Below are 24,916 nucleotides of genomic sequence, written 5' to 3'. Positions count from 1 at the left end.
TAACACCACGAGAATTCCTCAGGATGTCCCAAAATGTCCACTCAAAAGTGGTTTACAGTGAACCCTCGCTAGTTTGATGGTTTGCTGGGTTCTCGTGGTGTCTTAAAGCTCTAACACCACTACACAGATACAGGTGATGTTTTTTGTTGTTGTTGTTGTTTTTTTTTTTTAACTCCTTGCCATCCATTTATCCATCCATTTTCCGATCCGATTTATCCTCACGAGGGTCACGGGGGGTGCTGGAGCCTATCCCAGCCGTCTTCGGGCAGTAGGCGGGGGAAACCCTGAACCGGTTGCCAGCCAATCGCAGGGCACACATAGACGAACAACCATCCGCGCTCACACCAACACCTAGGGACAATTTTGAGCGTTCAATCAGGCTGCCATCCATGCTTTTAGAATGTGGGAGGAAACCGGAGTACCCAGAGAAAACCCACCCAGGCCCAGGGAGAACATGCAAGCTCCACACAGAAGGTCAGAGCCGGGATCGAACATACGACTTCTGCACTGTGAGGTCGACGCGTGAGACCATGAAAATGGTCACCCGTCCTTCATTTAATATTCGCAAAATACATTCTTGGATTTCTTTTCATCCACTTTACTCTGAGTTGAACGCATTGACTTGGCGTCCGTATTCCTCTCGTACATCGACCGGACTCTTATTTTCACCTCAATCTATGGTACAGGTATTGACTCCTCTTACATAGTGCCCCCTAGTGTCATCTGATCCAACCTGGAGTTGTCTGTTCTTATGGGCGGGGGGGGGATACGTGCCGGAGACAAAAGCCGGTTCCTCGCGGGGAGTCGTGCGTTCCGATGACGTTCCGGTTCATTTGTTTGTCACTGGCCAGAGCCTGCCGCTTCCAGAACGGGCACAATGCGGGATTAAGAGCTTCTCCGATGATCCTGCTGATGCTGACGCTGCTCGGGAGTAAAAAAACGCACCTTGAAAAATATGACCTGGCCCTATAGATTTTGAGACTGGTCAATGAATGTTCTGGCCGTTGCTGATCATACGAGGCCATATTGCAGAAAGTAATGGCAGGTGTAGAAAGCATTCGTTACAAGCTGTAATTTGACATGTGACTTGATGTGGTTCATCGCCAATCCATTTTTCCCAAATAAAATTACTCTGAGGTGTTCTCCTTAAGTAGAGCTTTCGCAGGAAAAATGAACCAGCTCAGCAGCTTGCTTCCTTCTAGGTGTGTCTTGGCTGAACATTGGAAGGAAAAACATTGGAGGAATATTTCAGGAATTTAGAATTTGGTATACGAGACCTTGCTGTGACCGTGTTGTTTGACCTTGATCCTCTGAGAAGCTCTGAGAACAAAGCACCAAAATAAGGAGTAAAAACAAACCCCGACTCCGCATACAGTGTATTGCCATCACTCTCCAGAAGTGGGTCGTCATCAAACCCACGACATATTTACTCGTCCAGTCGCGTCGACCAGTGACCCGCTTGCACTGTCCCCATCACAAGAAACTCTTTGAGGGCAAGGCGCCGCCTGTCCCGTGTTTTATGTCGCGATGCCACAGGGTAGATGGCTGTGCGGCGTGTGGGACGCTTCACCTGAGGTGAACCGCATAATAAAATGGCTGAAATGTATTCAAAGGTCACTTGGAGTAGCCGCTCTGAAGGAAAAATGTGCAAAATAACATGGTGACCTCAGGTTAGCCTGTGGGTGTGCCTTGCTGTAAAAGTCTTACTGTTTTGGTAACAAGCCCGCACATAATAAAATGTGTTGTGTAGCGCTCAAAATGACCACAAAAATTCATCTACCTGCATTGCTTGACCTAAATTGTGATGTGGGCCCTTATTTTTAAAGGCACATAACATAACAGAAGTTGTTTGGGTACCTTGTTCTTTTTACCTTTTTTTTTCTTTCCTCCAAACTTTCCAGATGGCGGGACTGATTGTGAAATGGCTGCTTCAAACACTAATAACCGACTTCTGATTGAGTTTTGATCCACGGCCCCATGAGACTTTTTCATGCCCCCTGTTGTGATTGACAGATTTTCGAAATTTTGTGTTGCAATTACATTTCGATTAATTGCCCAGATCTTCGTCATGTTATCATCAACATGGCCGCACGATTTTGTATTGATGGGTTTAAGTGGCTAATTGATTTTTTTTTTAAATTGTTTTAAATGTCAAGCATGAGACTTTTTCATGTGTTCTGTTTTGATAGACTTGTCAACCCAATTTCGTGTCGATCTGTGAAACTGCTTTTGGGGGGATGAGTATTTTTCAAACTTTCCAAAGTGAAGTACTTATTGGCGCATTCGGAAATTTACTCAAATGCCTTAACGCCACTCTGAGATTGTGTGTGTGTGTGTGTGTTCACAGAGGCAGAGTGTGCTCCACACACATTAATTTGTCAACGCAACCTATGTTCTGAACCAATCATACAGCTCGTGCTCGAACTGTTTCCATCTGTACTGCCTGATGTCAGTAGTTGGGTCTAGAATGTGTTCCGGCACTCCTTTGTTGGGGCACTTTGTTGAACTGAACGGCACATTAGAACAACGCTTTGAGTTTCCGAACGGTCTGCGTGGACCAGTGCGCTCTCGGAGCGTATTTCCGAACGCACCCTGTGTAATTTACCCCAAATGGGCGAGTTCCTGTTCAGTTTCATGCATGGGTTCTTGTGAATTTTTCAGACTTGAGTCGTCATATGCGGCTTTACATGAGCTCATGTTCACGTATGAATACAGTACATGGAGTCAGCCTGAGGAGGATGAGGAAGAGGAGGGTGAAGGAAGCGCAAAGCAGATGAGTAATGAAGTTGAAGTCGGTTGTGCCTGCGGGCCAATCATCAGTAGGCTGTCAAAGGAAGCGCCGTGCTCTATATTTAGCCCACAAAGCCTCATCACCCTAAGTAGATACAGTCATCATTAATCTACGCTCACAAATCAGCCCCTGCCACCTCTGATGGTTTTTTTTCCCCATTGATATACGTGAGGTTACCACAGCAACCTATTGCTGTGCTTTTTGATTCTTTGTCATTGTACCGTCACATTCGTCACATGACTGCCGTCAATTAGCAACCGGGCCCTAAGACGTCCGCTCGCACTGAACAGCGCAACAAACTTTTTTGTGAACAAAAGACTTTGGAATGAGACTTCAGCTGCTGTTTGACAAGGTGCACTGAGTCAAGCTGTACACTGCTACGTTAGCGTTAGCCATGGTATTTACGAAGGATTTAAAATTTGGATCGTCTATGATTGATGTTGTCCATCTGTTTGTGATGTTTAATCTGAAGGATCTTTGAGTGAAGATGTACATTGCCATGTCACCAGCCAGCTAGCTCCCAACCTTCATTCGCCAAATGCATCAAGTAGACATACAGAAATTTTGACTCGGCAACTGACGCTTAAAACGGTTAATAACGATAGGACTAAACAAACAGACAAGTGCACATTAGCCGGAGCAAATACTTGTTATTGAAAAGTTTCTATCAGTAAATAAATCCACAGTAGAAAGTGGTTTTGATTAACTTTTTGGGAACAAAGGCGGAGGTTTTCCCCTGCGTTCAAAGTTGGGTGGCAGCCACATCCAGCTAATTTTGTGCCATCCCCCAGCCAGAACAATTGATATCGCTCAATACGGCATAAAGCTCCAGCTGTGCTGATTGAGCGATTGATGTCCCTCTGCATCAGCTTTGTATTTAACTGCAGTTGCAGCATTGCGCCACTATGGGGGCAGCAGTGCACAGGAAAGACCTGAAGCAAGTACCGAAGAAGAAACAGATCGATTTGTGGTCCCCCCGCTAGTTGGTGCTATTGTCATCCTGATTTTCCCTCGCGGATTTCACAAACATGTAAATATTGCCTCTTTTCTGCATCCAAGCATGTCGTGTTTCTTAATATAAAAATCTCCTTCTTGTCAAAGTAATGTTTAGATTTTTTAGCAATGCCGATATGGCAGAGAAAATCAGCCACTTTTCTTGAAAAAGCGATCTTATGAGCAGGAAAGCCCAGTCCAGGTGAAACAGGGCAGAGAACTTCACGCAATAATTATGGTGCAGTTAATTCAATACCAAATAATTCATGGTGGTGACAACGAATTGGGTCTGAAAGACTGGTGATAGCGAGGGTCAGAATGGACGACAGGACGAGTTGGTGAGGCGAGGCTACATAAATAGTGAAAGGGTTTGATGAGAATGGTTAACGTTTACTTTCACTTGTATGACAATTAAAACTATTAACATGTGACATTGGCTGTCCAGTTAAGAAAGCTTTCATCACTGTAACGCGTCGATTTTTTTTGTTGTGACGCTGTGGTTGCCGTGGAGCCGCAGCTACGTCACAATCCCGTGTCGTAGCGAGACAAAAATGACACAAGACTTTTTTTTTTTCTGTACTTTTGGAACAAGAGGATTATTTGCGAGTGGCTGGGAACATTTGGTGAATGGACACATGCTGCAATGTTGGGATTACCGGTATTTCGTGGAAATGGCTCGGAGTTCTGTCGTTTGTCGTCATGTGACCGCTGGCTGTCAGATTACGTCAACAAATTGGGGGAGAAAAGTTCATATAGGGGCAAAATGTTAGAAACAGTTTTCAGTGTGATATCGTAAAAACATGTTATTCACTGGCAGCGTTGTTGGACGTTTTGATTTTGGATGTTATGGTATGGTGTGCCTATTGAACTGGCCAGTTCAGGTTTATGATGGTTTACATGTGAGTGGCGGGCCTTCGTAGGCAAAAACTGGGACAAACGTATCCATGCAAGTGTAGCGGTCTCTTGACATGAAAACACTTTTTACTGTACACTTAAACCAAAACATTCAGAAAGAAGTAATGCTGTACACTACAGCTACTGACGGGACACTGCAATATTTAATGACACACAACATAAGACGTGCCCAAAATCTCATGATAATTCTAAATGCTTTGTAATAAATGAAACAAGCTTAAAATGTTGCATAGAGGGCAAAACTGGCCGAAGAACGGCATGCCAAGCTTCCTATCTTAAAAGTTTTGAAGGCTGGGAGTTTTGCCAAACGTTTGGTCAGAAATACAGACTTCAAACAGTCATGACAGTGTGCTGCGTGTATTTGTTTTAATTTTGTGTGGGAAAAAAAAATCAACTGAATCAAAACCGTAACAATAAAATGTGGAAAAAGTGAATCGCTGTGAAGATTTTCCAGATGCTGCAAATATACCGGACGTGCTATGTAATGACAGCGTAGGCACTTCTGGTTACATGCAAACCGCATTTGGTAACCTTGATTGACAGCTGCTTCAACCAAGCGTATCTACACGCTCTACTTGGACACCCGTTAGCCGCATTCCTCCGCGAAGAGCGAGCTCACAAAGCGGGTCAGACATTTGTTTGAGCTAACTGCAGGATTTTCCTGACACCACGGCGCAGAAGGCCTGGAGCTGGGAAACAAATAAGTAGGACACTTTGGTCATGGGATCAACTTTTGGAGTTGAGACGAAGGCCGGCGGGGGCGTTGGCGTCTTCAGTCGCAATACATGTGCGGACCGCTCGGAATGGAACAAGCCGACAGCTGCGAAGGGACCCACAAAACACTGGACAAAATCAATAGACTTGACTCACTGTTGGGATGCAAACGCGAAACAAAAGTCTTCACCGAGCTGCATCCTGAAAAGACATCATCCATTCAGATAGTGTGCTGGCGTTGATGCTTTAGAATGCCTCATTTTCTGCTGTGAGTGCACGCAAGTCATGCAGAAAATTTGACAGCTAGCGTGTGGATAGAAGCTTTGCACTGGCTTGATCACTTTAGAGTGCCTCATTGTATGCTGCGAGTGTGCGTATGTGATAGAGAGAAGGCGGAAGAGCAGTGTAAATTTAAAAAAATATATGACACGGTAACCAACTTGCTGACAGGGGCTTTGTGCGGCGTGGCCGCTCTAGAACGCCTCATTGTTGCGGTACGGAAGAACGCCGTGACAACCCAGTGAGAGAGATTTCAGCAGCCAAAAGCTTTCAGCAGATGTGTTTTCACAACTCAAATGTGTCGTTAGAGATGTGCCATATAACGATCTGCATGTGCTATAAACACTTTTGTTCAACAAAATCCTTGTGTTAAAGGAAGCATTATTTTCCTGAATGATGTTATTCTGTGAAGAGGGTCTGCAATTTTTGTCTCATTGACTTCCACTTCCCGACAAGCAGATGGGAAATCCTGTCGTCATGTCCCACAAAGCACGACATGATAAACATCTCCAAGCTAAATTCCCGTGTTGGCCTCAGGCTGCAACCATTCCGCCAGGTCCCCATGTCAGTTTGAGCGTCCGGATTGACCCGTCTGAAGAATCTGTCCTTGATGGATGGTTTGGTTGCTTTGTTCTGATCAGAGATGCAGACAACGTAGAGTGCTGGCATCCTTGGCTTGAGGGCCTTCTCAAAGGACAACACTTTGTCGTAATGTGATCTCAACAGCACGGTGTCGTGTTCCACTCAAATGTGATCTTTTTTACACACGCACACGCAAAGCACGCACACATGATAAAGACACACCTTCTACCAGTCCAAGTTAATGTCAAGAAAATAAATCCAATATCATACAGGATATACAAAATTCTAACATAGCTATAAACCGGCATTGTGCAAGGAAATGTCATGGACAAAACAGTCTATGTATATGATTTTATTTTTGCAAACTAAAATTAGTTTTAAAAATGATCTAAAATAACACTGACCAACAATTCTCTACAATTTATTTAATCAGATGCAAGTCAATTTTTCCAGATTTGTTCGCACTGATTCAGAATCTGTCCTTGTCTTTTTATCTCGAGCACATATGTAATGTAGTAAGTAATATATGAAATAAGGGTTACCTTTGGATTTTTTTTCCATAAAACGTTATAGCTATTAATGTCAACACATGATAAAATCCGTATAGCGGAGGTTTTTATAGGTCAATATTGAGACTTTGCAGGTGGAATCCCCACGTGGCGTCATGTCGGCACGGAATGTTTTTTCCTGCTGAATTATGGATGTTGTCTTTTGTTTGCCGCTCAGAAAAATGTCCTTTCATCTTCACCTTCATTTAACATTCGTGTCAGGAACATTCACCGCACACATGCACAAGCTTTTTTTCTTCTTTTTTGGAGAAAAAAATATATAAGTAAAATTACGGACGAATCCCTTGTGCCAGTATGTCATGTCGACTATTTTTAGATGTCGGCCTATCAAGCGTCCGCCTGTTCTGGTGCGATATAAACGTTTCTCTCAATGGCACCTTTGTTTCACGCCAGTTAGCCTTTCTCGGGTTTCACTCAAGCCCGCCATTCATTGACAGAATGAAGGATTTCGTGATGAGGCCTGAGAAAAATTATCAGCACAAAATAAATCACATTAAAGCGAAAAATCCACAACATAAAATCACACGTCCAATTTTAAAATACACAGTGAGGCCACAATAAAGCAAACCAAAATATGGTGAGGGACTCATATATCGTATTAATAAAACATGTATGGTGCATAATATTTGGAAGTGTGGGTTAATGAGTTAGCTTTGTCGCTATGCTAACGTAGTATCTGCGACGGTAAAACACAGGTCGCTTTTGCATTACGTCTTTCTTGTTTGTCACTCTCCAGGCATGACCAGTCAACCCACACTTAATCCAACTGTTACATCAACTGTACCAGCTAAATGTTTGCGGAGTAGCTAACTAGCTAGCTAGCCAGCTACTCCTTCACAAACATTTTTGTCCCGTTTCATGTAAAAACAGTTCATACAAGAAGCTTCGTTCGTGTGACCTGGTGACTGTTTAGTGGTCTCCTCATAAACACTTGAATAGTTGAGCCATCAGCAAGGTCTTTGCAGTTACTCAGTTCGTCTGCTTATTAATGCAACCGTTAGTGCGGGGAACTAGTAATTTCACCGTCACAGTTGGGCCATTCGTGAACTGAGGGCCCACTGTCAAAGTTTATAATGTGAACACTGTGACGTCTCCTGTCCTTCCTCAGATTTATTTTAGTTGTCAATTTGCTGAATGTGCCGGAGACGACCTGAAGCCAGCGAATAAGAGCTTGTTTGGAAAATGTCCCCTTGGCTTCTAAATCCAGCAATGATCATGTTTGTAACCACAAGCTCCTGCTCCTGGCCCAAAAATTTATTGCGAGTACATGGAGACTTTTGATACAAGTCAAATCATAAAACTTTTTGTTCCATAATTTCCACAAATTGACTGTAATTTTCGACTTTTTCTTTTTTAAACTCTAGATCCACCAAATATTTTCTTTGACAACATAACTGCACCAAACCTACCAAAAGAAACAATAGATTCTCTTTGACCACAAAAAGGTTGTTTCCAGTTTCTTGAAATCAGCCAATGGAAAAAGTATAGCATTGTTGGAAAAGGTGCGGAGACATCTGCACTTTTGTGTGTGATTCATACACAATTTCTCCTGCCCCGTCGTCTCACGGGTGGTATTGACAATACGGGAATGAAAGGGTGCTTTGTGCCCAAGTTTAACATCACTAAAAAGCGTCTCGTCATTATGTGCACACAGACACACACGCTCACACATGCAGCGTGTGATGACCCCACAAGCGGATGGGAAAACGTTGCCAGGTCAAGGCCAGAAAACGTTTCCTCAAATAATTGACATCGGTAGTCAATGGGTGCGTCACTTAAAAAAGGCCGTCTAAAGTTAGATGCTTCCTTTGCGGCCTGATGGCGTATTTTTTATTGTTAAATTGTTGCGCATACTTGGAATAATTCATAAATATATAAAGAAAAAAAAGTTGCTAATTTATCATGCTGAGTGCCCGCATAAACACAGTAGAACCATCGGAATGTTTTTATTTTCTTTATATGGCCAGGTGCATATAACAAAACAAGAGCCCGAACGGTAGCAACAGGTGGTTGCTTGCACATAGTATACGCGAGGCAACTTTTTGATAAACTGCACAAATCTGATTGCAAAACGGGGTTGCTTCGATCTGCTTGGTGTGATGTCACTACTTCTTATTTCCCAAATCGGTGTTGTTACTTGGCACATGTTGTGGAATGCGATGCAGGTAAAAATTTGGGTGCAACTAGTTTGCTGCACCAAGGCCAACCATTGCAATAATTTAGTTTGGAGACCTGGTACTCTTTTGGTATAAAGCAGATGGAAAACACTTGAGGAGCACAAAGCAATGACAGTGTTGAGTAAAGTGCCAGTAAAGCTTCTTGTTACTTATTTAATCTGTTGCTAATTCACCTCACCCGCTGTGAGGATCAATGCCAGTTTGCCATAAATTGAATGAGTTGTTACTTTTTTTCCCTCTACATTTAAACACGTTTTGAATCCGCCACCTGGCCTCTCTAAATGCCCACAAAACCTCAATCTTAATCTCATACTAATCTTAGATCTCCGAGAAGAAAAAAGGTTCATGTCACATGAAGTCCCAAGGTGTAATGAAAAATGTAGACTTTTTTTTTAAACAGTACATTTTATTTTCTATTCAAATATATTACAGAGTAACACTATTTAGCATTTGAGTCTTTGAGTCCCCCTTTCCAATTTAGCCTTTCTTCTGACTTCCACTTGGCCCAAAAGAACTTGCAGTTCAATGTAATAATGCCACCTGTTATTTTGAAGGTCCTCATGGGGGGGGAAGAAATACTACTTAGCACCCTCTGGAAATTTTGAAAAGAAAAAAAATTCAACGTAATACAAATTTCACCAGTCAACAACAAAAAAAATGGACGTACATGTACACTTCAAAACAGGTTGAGCAAAATAGTCTGAACGCTTGCCTGCAATTAAACAGGAAGTCAACCGTTTTGGTTTGAAATTTTGCACCAGTCACACCTCCAGGAAAGCTAGAAAACATCATCACACCAGGTTCACTTTTGGAAAGACAGTTGAGGTACAGTTGCTTTAATTAAAAAGTGTGTTTAAAAAAAAGTGTTTTGACACATGTAAACAGAATGTTTTGATCTGACATTTTCAACAACTTCCAAGTTAGAAAGTTGTCAAGATCCTGAGCTCGTGAAAAAGTGCGCTGCGACCAAACCCTTATTGGAAAGTCTTTGGATTTTTTTTTTTAAATAAACGAGTTTCACATCAACTAATCGCCAAAACTGTCTGTCTCGTCTACACCGCTACTCAGAGCGGAGTTGTCGCTGGCGAAATCAGCGCTTTCCGAGTCTGAGTTGTCGGTGTGGTTTGTGTTCTGGAACTCCATGAAGTCCACCAGGAACTCCAGCATTGAGATGTCGCTCTCCGTGATGCTCTGCGACGCTTTGAACTGCCAAAAGAGAGCAAGTCAGCATGTTAAATTTCAACCTAGAGCTCCTGTCCACTTAACAACGGTACGTTCGTAAAACCATGAAATGGCTTGGCTTTGTTAATAACGTTGCAAAAGCGATGGACTCAATTGCTGTTACTTTGTGTTTAGAAAACAACATTCTACAAAAGCATTTATAATCTGGGCTCACTTCACTTCCATTAGCAACTTATTCCATTTGTGTGCAGCATAACAGCTCAGTGCTGCTTCACCATGTTTGCTTTGAAATTTAGGCTCCACTAATGGACCAGTCTGCAGCCCCCAGATGTACATGTACACACATTTTTTGTGCTTCCATTGTCTAATGGGTTCTTGAATCTGTGAGTTTCTCAAATCAGGTGCGACAACCTCGCAATCACAAAAACATGGCAACCACGGTACATCTTTTTGAGTGTTTCCGCAATCAAAATTTGGCACCTTTTGTCTGAATAGATGAAGGATGGAGAATGACACTCAGATCAACTTGGTTAATACAGTATTTCAAAAAGTGCAAGGGAAAATCTCCACTGGAAATACACCATCACTCTGTTAAACAAGGGCACTTGGGATACAGGAACAAGGGCACTTGGGATACATGTGGAGAGTTTTATTCTCTCTCGTTGCACATCCTTTGAAGCTTAGCTGGTAGATGAGAGAGGAGTAAAACATGAAGTCGGCTTTGAACAGTATCATCAGGCCAGGATCATGTCTCTTGTGTTTGCTACGAGCTGAGTTTGAAAGTAAACAGGAAACTAGTTTTCTAACAGCCGTCAGTTTCTCTGTTGCCAGTTGTTTTCTTAATAGTTGGTGCATGCTTGAAGATAGTTGCTGAAAACATGCAAAGACTGAGAATTATGTTGTACGCAATTGTGAAGGCATAGCCTAAAGTTTATTGCTATTTTAGGATTCCTGGTTTTTCGGGGGGTGGGCAAAGTGCTGCGTGATGCAGTCTGGGATGAGTCCCCCCCCCCTTCCCCAACTATAGAAGGACATTAGCCCCTACGTTCACAGAAGCAGTTATCACATACCTTTAGCTAACTCCCTGCATACTCCTTGAAAATATATATCTTTTTTGTCCACTGGCGTGCCTGCTTCACAGCACCTTTTCATTGAGTCACGCAGAGAAAGATGAGCAAGGCGGGGGAATATTTTCTATATATGATTTTTTTTCTTCTTCTCAGATTTAACAACTAGCATGTGGAATGGGGCTTCGCATTGGCGTGGCCACTAATAGAGTGCCTCGTTGTCGTGGTGTGTAAAAGACATGATTCGATTGGAAATATATTCCAGCTTGAAGTGGGATACAGTAGTTTCACGACTCAAACATGCAGGTGTGTGTAGGCAGAAAAAAGATGCTAGATGAAGTTGCATAATTTTTCCCCCCAAATGTCAGTACTCGCATTTGATGGACAGTTCGCCCACAGCGTTATATAGCTGAGAGTTGCTCGGTTTTTCACCATTCTGAAGCCTCATTTTATGTACTAGCCAATTTTTTAACACAAATTTGGCCAACGATTTCTCAGTGGTTTGAAAACAGTTTGAACACATTTTATTTGATTTCATACCGTTTTAAGCAGTGTGAAATCAAATAAGATTTCGTACATCAGCTACCATTACGAAAGGAGAAACACTTATCCTCCTACCTCCATGTCAATGAGCACGTTGTTGAGATAGATGCTGTCAAAGCACTTGAGATTGTTGAACAGGTGCACGAGCTCCAGACATGCGGACTCCTCGTCCTCGCCGCGTTTGTATGACGTCACGTCCATTTGGTCACTTGTCTTCTTTTGCCGGTTCTCCGCTGCTTAAAATGGCAGTACCACTGGGTACTTTTCTCGGTTGTCTTAGTGCCGCGTCTGTGGTGGCTGTTTAAAAATACTGCAGCAACATTCGTGTACACGACGTCACGCCTTTGCTCTTTGAAGTGGTTTTATAAAGGGACGTTGTTTTTATGGATTTATCAACGGTGTAGTTGCTGCGTCATCTGGCGTCATCGCGTTACGTCAAGGACGACACCGCCACTTATGGGCGCTAATTTAAAATGTATATTCTTCTGCATCTATTGTGACTAATGAAAATCATGGCGGTGAATGAGAACGACTACTGTATCGTTTTATTGGGTAAGCACCAGCGGCTTGTTAGTTAGCAACATGCTAGCTTTCGGCGTTCGAATATCTCGTGTCGGATTTACGCGATGTGAAATTCTTGTTCAAATTTTCATAAACTCCAACGCCGATTCATTGCGATGAAGTCGCATCAACTGTGTAATAAAAGTCTCTGTGCCAAACCGTAGTACTCCTGTTAAGTGATGATGAAGTTGGCGTGCAGCTTTGGTTGTCGGAATAGCCGGTTCTTTACACCATTTGTCATCAGTACATTTATATATGGAACAATTCGTCATTTTTAACATGTAAACATACGAGTCTTATTTGATTCATGCCTGTTTTTTTGTATTTTTTGTATGGCCATATATATATTTTTTAAATTATTTCGCCTTTTTTTTGGAGTGACAAAATCGTTTTACAAGATATTTATAATGCAATCAAGGTGGACAAAAATGTCAACACTCCTGTCAAACGAATACACAAAGCATTGCTAAAGACCTCTCTTTTGTTTGCGAAGACAATTCTTTATACCGATCATCAATAATTCAGTAGCCACAGTTAACTACTCACAGTTTTCATTTCTTAGCTCAATCCCAACCCAACCTTAAGGTCACATGCAAACTGCATCTGGTCATGGACACTGCGCTAAATAAATAGAAAGGGGAAAAACATTGTGAATTATAGCATTATCATGACAATGCAATTTAGGAAAGCTGCTCTAACTCCTCTGACAGTGTTTGGTAAAATTTTAATTGCATGGGTTTCCAGTTTTCTTTCTGCTCTTTGGGAACAACATCGTATTACACTGAAGTTGCGCAACTCTTTGGTATGGGGCTTGCCAGTACCGCACACTGTAAAAATACCACCCAAAAACAATAAAAACCCTGTTTAAATCCATGATATTGCGAGGTGAACCGCGATGTAGCAGGCTACACTGTAACACCGCTTCACACACACCCAAAGGATTGTGTTAAAATATTGATATCTGGACCACATCTGTGTGTCATAGTAGTTGAATGGGATCAGATTTCCACATCTGTAAGATGTACCAAATGTTTTGCCAGACACATTCTCTTGTCTGCCCGGAGATGCTATCGAGTGGCAGCAAGTATCTCAGGACTGCCTGCCGGCGTTCATATTTGACACGAAAAGTGCTCGATGACCTCTGTGTTGATATCATTTGTCATCACGCATCAGCCAACTTGTCGTTAAGTCTGTGTGGACCAGCAGCTTCAAATATTAGCGAGGTGACGTTTACTAGCAGCTATTTTTAGTTTGTGATCGGGATGCCTGTAGATGACAAATATCTGCGCTTTGATTTGACTATAAATGTATCGCTTCTGAAAGTAAATTCGGGAAGCTAGGTTGTTTGCCGTATTTTCATAACCATACGGCACACCGTAGTAAAAGGCTTAGTGTCAGTTACAGTTGCTATTTCTGTATTTAACACGTACACAAGATGCAATTGTATTGTTGGACGCAGGCATGGTAAACGCAAGGTTCCGTTACGTCTTTGTCAGAGTCCGGATGAATAGATTGGCATCATTTCATAAAACGAAAGCACCAAGCACCATGGATTAGTTGATCTTGAATTCTCCGACAGCTGCTCGATTTCCATGCTCCTCCGCATAACTGATAGCTCTGTTTAAGCTGTGCTTCTTAAGCTTGTCTCTTCGTAGTAGCCATTTTCGGGATGTTTTGCACAATGCACGTACTAAATGCAATATACACTTACTGGGGACGAGCCTTTAGCGTCCTCTTTCATACCCACCCTTCCCACTTTAACGTCCGCATGCTGTCCTCAGTTGCATCCGCTTTTCCTCTATATAAACAGTGTGTCTATAATATGTAATGTAATATAATATGTGTGTCTTATGGTCGTGAAAATACGGTGTTTAAATGAACTCTACCATGTTTATCTAACTGGGAAAAAAAACCAACTTTGTGATGCCCGTTACTGCCACCTACAGGACTGAAGTGAATCCACATGCCGGCTTCAAATGTATAGGATAATTCTTTTTTCTTGTCAGATGTTTCTATTTATTCAAAGAAATGCAAAAAAAAAAAGTTTTTCCCTTAACTTAAAAGAGGCGGCATGTACCCACCTTGTGGTACTCTTTACTGCCTCCTCTGGGCTGGAGTGCAACAACAGTCCAATAGCAACGGTTTAAGCTCGTCTAGTTTGCTACGCGTAATATGTTTGCTAGTATTTTAAAGTAAGGATGCTGTGCTTTCTTCCCAGGATGCCAGCTACTGGCTTCAGGTGCACCGTCTTGAACATGGCGATGGCGGCATTTTGGACCTGGATGACGTGCTCTGCGACGTAGCGGACGACAAAGACCGGGTAAGAACAAGCAGACAATTGGTGTATGTAGCGGTGGTGAGCTAAAAGACTCCCACGCCTATTTCGACCTAACTTTGAGCGTAGCGGCAGTTTCCCACAATGCTTGGAGCTTTGTTCCTTGTGCTTGTGTGCTCCAAGTTGAAATCCAGCAGCGGTTGATTGTGTTGGCACGCAGCATGGATGTTGTAAAGCACTCTGGAGGCGGAACCCGTGTGTTTGCGGTCGCGTGCCGCAAACCAGCTACACGCTTACCAGGACTGTGACGCACAGACTGTCTGTTTCGATGAGTGTTGTTTTCAGTTAACTCATTCACTGCTAGTCGTTTTCGAAACAGAATTGCCCATATTGCCTGTTTTAGAGGCTGACCCACAGTAATGTGTTATGCGACCATGTAAGTACAAATCTACTCATTCAAAAGAATGAGTGGATTCTTCTTTCACCAGAAAAACAAGTTTTTATCTTTTTCAATGTTCCGGTAATCAACAGTAGAATCGTAATTTCACCAAATGCACTTTTTTTCTGACCACAAAGTGAAGACAGTCAGCTTTTTGTGAATACGCTACTATTTAATGGGTACTCAAATCACCTATTTTGGACCAAAACCTCAAAGAATTTCCATTGAAATCAGTTGGATTCTTTCTTTGCCGTGAGTCTTGAATGCGAGACAATCTTGTCAATTTCTGAAACTTGATTGACACCACTGACTGGTAACAAGCTGTGCACTAATTTACAATTTCGACTTCAACTAGCTCGGCAATTTTGTGTTAGGTGTGATCTTTAAGGTCGGTTTTAAAAAGATGTCTGGTCGTGCACCAACGACCAACATGTGCTAATTTAAATCTCTCCGCCCCCTCAAATATCTTCGGTTGGGATGTTGCCCAAAAGCAATGGGGTGCTTTCATTATGGGACCTCCCTCCACTGGGACAACCATGAAGCTCCTGGCACCTCTTGTGACTCATCTTCAGAGTCCGTTCCACTAGGCCAAGCTTTTTAAAGTCTGGAAGGAATGCCACCACCTCTTTTATTAGCTCTCACACGCGAGTGCGCGCTTGCTTGGGGAAGCCAAGCATACTCAATGTTTTAAAAGTATGTGTGTGCGGGGTTCCAGGAAAAGTCGAGTGAATCTTTTTTTCCCAGATCTTTCCATCACCCTCCCACCATCGGCAAAGTCAGTCAAGGATTTGTTTGAGGCGTTTTCTCGATGAAAAGAAATTCCCAGGTTTCTTGTCGAGCCGGACAGATGACCACATTGCCAGGTGACGCTCCTCCAACCATGCCAGGACTTGCAAACATGACATCTGTGTAGACGATGTTAGTGTATGTGTTTGTAAGGGTATGCGTTTGGAGACGTGTATCACAGCTGCGTCCGCCATCGCAGAGGTCATCGTCCATGTGTGACCCTTGTCAGCGTTAAAATGTTTGACACGCCTGTTGCGCGTCGTCATCGCACTAATTCCACAAGAAGTCAAGTCAAGTCAACAGTATTTATAGAGCACTTTCAAACAGCCATCGCTGCATACAAAGTGCTGTACATGGAGCAATTTAACATGCACAATAAACAGTAAGACAAATCGGTAATAAAGGCGGTAGAAAGCACCAAACAGTAAAACCAAGAACAAATCTAAGTCATGCTGAGTCGAATGCCAAAGAATACAAGTGAGTTTTGAGGAGGGTTTTGAAGATGGGCAGCGAGGAGGCTTGCCGAATGTTTAGTGGGAGGTCATTCCAGAGAGAGGGACCAGCAACAGAAAAGGCTCGATCCCCTCTGAGCCTCAGTTTAGTTCTTGGTACTTCTAATAAAGTCTGGTCCACAGACCTGAGGCGCCGGGCAGGTGTGTAGGGGCGGATGAGCTCAGAGAGGTAAGGTGGCGCGAGATTATTCAGAGATTTGAAAACAAATAAGAGGATCTTGAAAATAACTCTAAAATGAATGGGGAGCCAGTGAAGGGATGCCAGAGTAGGAGTTATGTGCTCCCTCTTACTAAGAAGTGGTAATTATTTTGCCGCAGTTATTTAATTTCCACGGCAACGACCAAAGTGAGCCTACGCTATTTACTCAACTGACAATGAATTTTTTTTTAAATTCATGATTTATTACAAGACTTTTTTGTGTTCTATTTTGACTGAAAGTGGAAGTCAACCCTTTTTCTCCTTTTCCCTTCTCACATATGGTTGCTGCACAGTCTTCCCTACCACTTAATAAATTCATGATATATCTCAGCATTTTAGTTTTAAATGAAACTTTCACTTGACATATTTGCAGCAACACGATGCAGACAATTAAAAAAATATCACTTTTGCTCCCTCATTGTTTATTTTGGATGTTTAGGATGTTGCCTGGACAGTTTTGCGTATGCGTCTTGTGTATACATATTTACTTAAACATTTATGAGCGTGTCATGTTTGTAAGATGAATATAGTGTACAGCGCCCGGGTTTTCCCAGCGAGAGAGACGAGCTGACAGACAGGAAGGCCACGAGGTTAAAACAGCCCTCAGGCGTTTCTCATGACATCTCCTCCTGTCTGGTGTGTGTGTGTGTGTGTTTACATTCCCGTGTTGAGCAAGTGTGAGTTGTAGTCTAGGAAGCATTCTGATGAAACCTTTTCTGTTTGAAGCCACTGAGACATCTGCCTGACATTTCGGCAGAAACTCAAAATGGAGTGACACAGATTCAGTTGCAAAAAAAAAAAAAATGTGATCGGGACATCCCTAGTTAAGTAGCTAAAAGTGTCATAAAATGGTAAAGATGAAAATAGTAGTTAAAGCAGGTCATGAGAGGTCGTATTCTGTCTGAAAAAGCCAACATGTTTGATAGTTCTCCCCAAAAATTGCTGATGTGAAAGGGTAATATTGTCACATGGCTTTGAAATGATACTTAAGTGTTTTGGGGTCACAGTTTGAGATTTATTTGAACATCCATCCAGTAATATAAGCAATGAAAATGTTTTAGTGGAAGTGAGGCATCTATACAGTGAAGGTTCATCTGATATCTCAGATTTTGTTCTGGCTCCATGCCCGTGCTTGCGTCTGTGTACCTCGGTCAGAGACATGTCCGGGCAGGATGACAATTAATAATTTGCAACAAGACGAGGTGAGAAAATAAAGTGGGAAAGTGAGTTGCTTAAACATGCCGTGGATTAGATGTGAGTTGGCTCTCCTTATCACTTTTCAAACCACACCAGCCGCACTCGGCCCTCAGATCCTTGTGGGTGAGCATCGGGGATGACCTCATTCCTTCCACGCTTGCCCTCCTCCTCCTTCCTTCCCCCATGCTTCCTCCACGGCAGCCCCATAACGAGAACAAGATGATGACCCGTTGCCAAATTCGGCCGCAGCAGGACCGCTCATGACATCTCTGTTGTGATTGATTGATTGTGCGCAAGATATGCTAAATGCTGCATATGCTATTGATCTTTTTCCTCCCCACCCCCTCTCTGATTTACCACTTTATAGATATTTTTCGGAAGAACCAGTAGTGCATCATTTTCTGTGGTTTTTATTGCAGCTCAGCAGTCCAAAGCGCAAAAAACCTAAAGGCATGCAAAATTTGGGTTTCAAAATTTGGATTGAATTCAATCTGGATCAGTGGCGCCACCATGAGTTTCGGGATGATATACATTTGGACTAGAAGATGCATTGACTGTCTAAAATAAATATTTTTAAAACTTTTTTTCTGAACCCAATTTCACATAGCACAGTGAAATTTGATCGGCATTTATATCATGAATAGACCCACGAAAAATTCTTGAAGCCATTCTTAAAAAAGACAAGACATCTGGCATCTTGGTTTGAAACAACCATTTTAGTTGAATTTGGGCACTTACCGGGAACTTGGAAGACAAATTTGTCCAAGGGATTTTGCCCGTTTGCGATCAAATTTAAGACATGCATGCTAAACAGATTATGCTAAATTGCAAAGATATATTTATATTTTTTATGGTGGTTGAATTTGATAAGACTTGCAACATAAAAAAATAATTTCGTGGTGTTTTTTTGTTTTGAAAATTCCGCCTTGAAGTGTTTCCCTTAATAGAATGACATTTGGTAGGCATGCCTTCCATGATTAAGATAAGATAAGATATCCTTATTTGTCCCGCAATGGGGAAATTACATTAGACCCACAAAAAACGGGCTTGTTGCCAACATGTACACTGATGACAGCGCATGTTGGATTTCTGCGATGTCTCATTATACAGTCTTTCATATTGCGTAGTGATAAGATAGCGTCAACTGGTACAATTATTTTAAGAGATGACGTGATGATAAAGTTAGCATGTCGCTTTCCTGATGGCCAGCGTTGATCCCTTAATTTACACCATTTGGCCCTGATAAATAAATGACTTCAAAATAAAATTCAGCCACTAGATACTACAGTCCTCAAAGTTCTTCGGTCCGGTCTAGTTAAACACCGTTTCGAGTTTGCATATTTCCTTCTGTGGTCACTCCCGCGTCCTTCCTCATCTTTTTGTTCCTGAGGCCTGGCTTCAGTGATCCCGTGGACCCACAACAGGGCACTAAATCCGGCACCACCGCCGTACATGGACAGGACAGAGACAGGGTGTCCGATTTTAACTCCTCTAAAAGGGCAAAATACTGAAATGGTTGTGACTGATTGTGGAATACTACAACTCAACCTTCTGTATTGTCTCCTTCCTAAAATAATGGCCGTGGTCATTTTTATTCTTAAAAAAATAAGTTTTGCCCTAAATCATGACCTCATGATGCTGGCCATCTCTGCAAAAAAAAAGCTTACATCCCCGTTTGCTGCTTTACATATGAAAATAAATTGTTCATGAATGTGTTTACTCTCGTGCCCGTACAGTTGAGCCTGGAAAGTGGATGTGAGACTCTGAAATTTATCCCCCAAATGCCCCCATTTTCATATCTCCACTATTCATAAATTGTTGTTTGTCATCGCATCATAGTGACAATTCGTGAAGGTTGGTTGCCTGATCGAAAAAGGTTCAATCTCAGGTCTAGTCTGCTGTTTGTAAAATGGCCGAAAACCGTTGACTGTGTTAGTTCACTTGCAACCAGGTGAGCTGAGCTTTCTGTTGTTCAAGTCTGCCCTCTTGTGGTGTGAAAGACGCTGACATTGTTGAAAGTCAACAAAATGCCAATATCCGGTGGACTAACACCATTCCAAATATTTGGTCGTACACACAGTTTTCAGGGGATGTACATTTGTGTGGAGTACATTGTGGTGTGTTTTTTTTCTTCCAAGAATGCTGTATTTCTAAATAACACCCTGATTGTTATAAATGGAAAGTTACCCATTGTCCTTGGAATTGTGACCTTTTTACATACTCGTGGGCCATTTTACCTCCCCTCCCCCATAGATTTTCCAAAGTGAAAGGCTTAATTATCCTTAAAATGACACGTCATCCTTGCAACGAACACTTAATCCTCAAATAAGATTTTAAGGATCTTAAATCCCACGTACTGTCCCAGATAATAACCAATTTAGGTCAGCGTTTCCTGTGTGGATTTACTGTACTTTGTGGTCCACAATACTGAGCCAAGAGGGAGGGGACAATGAATCGATTTAAGCACCAGCTAATCGATTATCAATTCATAAGCAAGTATTTTGTTAACTGATGAAGAGTTTAGTACTCTTGTTTAACTTAAAATTTCCTAAGTCCTCTGTTTTCATTCTCCATGCAAAAGAGCGCTTATCTTTTGTGTTTACACGAAATAAGACATTCGCAAACATTTCCTTGTACTTTTCAGGAACATTTTTGTCTATTTTCTGACATGATTCGATCACACCAATAACTATATCACAATCAATTATGTCTGTACTTTTTTTTTTTGCACTGTCAATTTGAAATCAAGTCCTGGTTTTGAATAAAGAGAAGGATATTGTTGAAAAAGTCCAATTAAAATATTAGTTGAAAAATACAATCGGCATATTACTCAATTATTAAATTAATCATTAGTATTAATCCTAACTGAGTCCAAATCACACGCTTAGTGCGGATCCCCTCGAATTAGAAGTCAGTTATTGCACGCTTTCACCAGTAGGTGTCAGTGTATGATCAGATTAAGCCAGACTGAATTTTGGTGGCGTGTCTCTGGCAACACTTGATTCAACCACACGCTGCCTGTTTGATACTTAGATGGAATTTATCATGGGAATAGTTTACAGCCTTCATTTGTTCATTCACTCTGTGTCTGTAGAGAAAGGCTGAGACCTTTCTGGATTTTGGGGTGATCACTTGGTCACCACAAGGGGTCAGCGTCGGATCACAGAACTTGACTGCTGTCCAGGCATACGACCTCAGTCATCACTTCAGTCAGCCGCTCAACTGGCTGTTACGACTTTGGGGACTCGTGATTGGAACGGCTAAGAAAGTGTTTCTGCTTAGCCGAGGGGCCCCAGACCTCCCCAGACTGTCAGTCGAGCATTTTAACAGGAAGGAGCCGCTCTCACAACAAACTCGTTGACCGCATACAATCAAATCAGCATTGTGCCTAATAAACTCAACCGCTGCTCTGTCGTCTCTTTTCCATCCTCCGATTGTGTTCCAAGCACGCAAACCCAAACAATCTGTCCGGCTGTTCCATCATTGGCGTGTTTTTATAAGCATGGCTTTGGGGAGATCTCTGAAGACGCGTCTCCCAGACTTTCCTCCCCATAAGAGTCCGGTTTATTTTTTAGCATTACTCCAAGTGGGCATCTGTTGCCAAGGAAAATGTTTATTTAGCCTGATGTGATTGTACGAGCAGGGTTAAATACTTTCTCACACACACACAGTCACACATCTGAGTGTGCTTCTGACAAAGGCTGTCACAAAGCGACAAGTGTTGCCAGTCGGGCTGAATGATTTTATTGTGATGTTTCTGACAGATAATGCCCGAAAAGCTATTACCGGTAGTCTAATAATGCCCAAACACTAAAGAGGCGGTGTTAGGCAGGCATTCCTTTCTCAAGGTTTTTAAAAGGGTTCAGTAATGCAAGACATCAATGTCATACCTGGATAAATATGCAATTATGTGTAATAGTGTAATGGTCTTTCGCGGCCGCATGTCACATTAGTTTAGCGATTAATATTAGCTGATCCGTCTTGTCCCGTTCTCTCTTGTTGCTCGTTGTGTTTGCATGTTGAGCTATTCATCTGCCTTTTGTGATAGCACTGCTAGTTAGAAGTGTAGTTTATTTTCCACCACGAAGGCGAGGATTAGTTACTTATCGGAGAAAGCATCAATATTTGAACTATAATGCAGTGCACTCTTATATCACCCTTCAGGAATTTACCTGTTTACATCTTTTTGTTCTATGGAACTTATCCTCGGCTACCCCGCCTCCCTCCAAATAAATCAGAATCTGTTTTGAAATAGGCCTCACACTGTCAACTTCCCAACTAGGTCTTCCCTTCCCCTCCTCCACACCCATCGTCGTCACTCTAATTGCCCCATAAAAAGAAATGCTCGCAGACGTATTTGGTCCTCTCAAGTCCCTCTTTGCTCACAAGATTAATTGCCCGTAAAAGTGACACGCCACTTGTAGTCCTTTCGTCGTACCCCCCTGCCCCCCTTCGCTTCTTTCTCTGGAGACTTTCACCTCATGTCGTTTAGTTTCCTTGGACTCGCGACTAAGAACGTGGCGAACTTTTGCTCTGGTGCGGCTTATCAAGACCGATCGAGAGCAATTGCTTCTGCCGCTTCTGTGTGTCAAAAAGTCTTTTTTTTAAAGCCGGGTGATGGAACTGATGCAATGGTTTCCTAATCTTTGTAACCAGAGGGTTGAATGAGATTCACTGTGATGGAAATGTTTACGTGGACTATTTTCTTAGAGTTTAGATGGACAGAATCCGATAGTGAGGGCGCTGTGACCGCGCAATGGCGGCCAAAAATGGATTCACAATTAAAACGGCATGTTTTTTTTCCCTCCTCCTTCTTTTTTAAAAATATTCTGTGGTGCCTTGACTTGTTTGTATCAAGCTGAATCATTCATACAAGAGCCGTTTACGGATGCCCGATTAATGGACACGTCCTCCTTTGTTCTCCCTCGCAGTGTTTCTATCTGGTCTTAACCTTCTGCTCAAAAAGACATTTTCAGACTGCCAATGAACCGCAGCATTCTTCCATTTGATCCAGACACCAAACATTCTCCCGTTGTTCTTAAGCCCACGTGCCTACTCAAAATGCCTCATGTTCCTCAACATCAATTCCAGAAGGACTGCAAGTTTCAAGTCCGACCGTCAAATAGTCTCTTTCCCCTGCCAAGACTGGATAAGGAGCCTGCAATCGGGGGATTGTGATGACGGCTGTACGCTCAGCCGCCATGCAGAACTTGAGCCTCCTGAAAAGCCGAGTAGATCCCCAAAGACTTGACGTGAGAGAACATTGTACGTGTTTACAAGTCATTCCCGGTATCCCTTCCAGAATCTCTTCCCCCGCTTTACATTCTCTTGAAGGAATTGTCCATTAGTAGTTGGTTGCAGTTTGGGGAAAATTCAGCCCCCAAAGCCGGTTTTCCTTCAGTAAACCCACAAAAATGCCTCAAGAGGTCATTTCCAGAAGAAGCAGGAAATCTGCCATTTTGGTTTGAAGCAGCAATTTTAGGGCCAATTATCCTAGGCTCCTTCAAACATGAACCTGTCCTATATCATAATTTATTCTTTTTATTTATTTAACAAAATTTGGTAGCAATGTCTGTTTATGACTTGACCCACAAAAATGTATAAAGAAGGCATTTCCAGAAAGACACAGGAATTTTGCCACTTATTTGAAACAAAGCTTTTCTTTTTATTTTTTTCCTTCTTCCAAAATTAAAAAAAAGACAACTTTGGACAATTTTAGGGGTCTTTAAAGCTAATTTCTCTCAGAGATTAGGACAGATTGTTACCAAATTTCATCCATGTACATACATATAATACCGCGGGATATTGGTGTTCTCCGGATTTATTAGAATTGCATGTGGCCCGAGCATTGCAGCACAATTTGATGACTACCTATAAAATACAAAACTCTTACAAGTCACTATTTAATTCTTTGGGAATTAAGTTCTTGAAATCTGTTTCCCTGATGGTCATGAAATTTGGAAGTTATGTCTATTATGAGTTGAGCCACAAATCAGGTATCCTTGAGTGTTTTGAAAGGCGCTTATAAATAAAATGTATTATTATGATTATATTATATGTTAAGAAGAGGCAGGAAATCTGCCATTTTGATTTTGCCCATTTCTAAATGATCTTCAATGACTAATTTGTCCAGTTGAGATTGTCTGATTGCTACCAAATCTGAACTACATTTACAGTTGGATAAGGGGAAAATGTCTTTTCTCCATTTGGAACTTGCACGTTCGTTACCTCAGCCTTATTGCCACATGTTGAAACTCTGTCCTGCTGAGTTGTGTTCTTCTGTCCCAGTGGTGACTTTGATGAGACAATTGGAGCTCTTTCTATGAGGTTTGAGTGACAACTTGTAAGCTGATGAAGTGTTATAAGCTTCTTCTAAGGTTTGAATTCATATTTAGACAGTAGTGGGAAGAGCAAGCGATACCCACCAACTCCCACAAATCGCTCATCCACCGTCCCTTTGCCCTAATTCTCCGGAACCTCGGCGCGTTGCAAATATCCTCAATGGTGAGGAATTCTCCCTCTGAAATCACCGCCGCTCGCAATAACATCCATTATCTTCAGCTTCAGAGAAACTAATTGTGTTCCAAAGATCTGAACCCATATTTTAACAAACATTTTTTACTGATCGGGGTACAGCGTCTTCCATGCTGAAATACAAAAGGGAATCTACCATTTTAGTTTGAAGTGGCCATTTTAGAGTCATTCTGGCCACATCCAAGGGTCCTTTAACTCATACACTCCCAAAGACGTTTTTAAACGTCTTTTCAGACTTGGTCTAGAATTGGCTGGTACTGAATGAGTTAAAGGACCCTCTGGAAATTTTGTAAAGCCAGACAACACATGGAAAGAGGTCTTCAAAGAGAAAACACATTCTTCAGAAGTTTGGCTTCCTTAATCCTGGTGCTACACTAATTGGTGATTGCAATGACATTTTTAGCTCTTTCATGCTTCTTTTTTTGTTTTTGTATTTTAAATGATGCTTAAATTAGAGACCTTTCTTACGTGAACGTGTTATGCAGCTGTGATAAATCCCACAAATAGTTCACTTCATAAGGTTGTTATGCTTTGTTGTTTATTAACTGTGGACGTAGTTGGAGTATTGAGCCAAGTACAAGTCATCGTATTAATCTTGTCT

The 24,916-nt window shown here is 42.0% G+C and overlaps 1 protein-coding gene across 5 annotated transcripts in view; it reads left to right on the top strand.

The window, feature by feature from the left end:
• pard3ab (par-3 family cell polarity regulator alpha, b) overlaps positions 1 to 24,916 on the top strand; it is a 103,298-nt gene that overhangs the window by 5,095 nt on the left and 73,287 nt on the right. For all 5 annotated transcript variants that reach the window (XR_015102889.1, XM_086129686.1, XM_086129687.1 and 2 more), the window contains exon 2: positions 14,592 to 14,693. Coding sequence is in view for 4 of the 5 variants with exons in the window: in XM_086129686.1 (XP_085985812.1) it covers positions 14,592 to 14,693 (102 nt within the window). In the remaining variant the exon portion in view is untranslated. The remainder of the gene's footprint in view (positions 1 to 14,591; positions 14,694 to 24,916) is intronic.

The sequence above is a fragment of the Hippocampus guttulatus genome, chromosome 14 (genome assembly GCF_054856545.1).
Source record: "Hippocampus guttulatus isolate MCC_2025c chromosome 14, RoL_Hgut_1.0, whole genome shotgun sequence".
In the NCBI taxonomy this organism is placed as follows: Eukaryota; Metazoa; Chordata; class Actinopteri; order Syngnathiformes; family Syngnathidae; genus Hippocampus; species Hippocampus guttulatus.
This window is presented reverse-complemented; position numbering and strand designations above follow the sequence as displayed.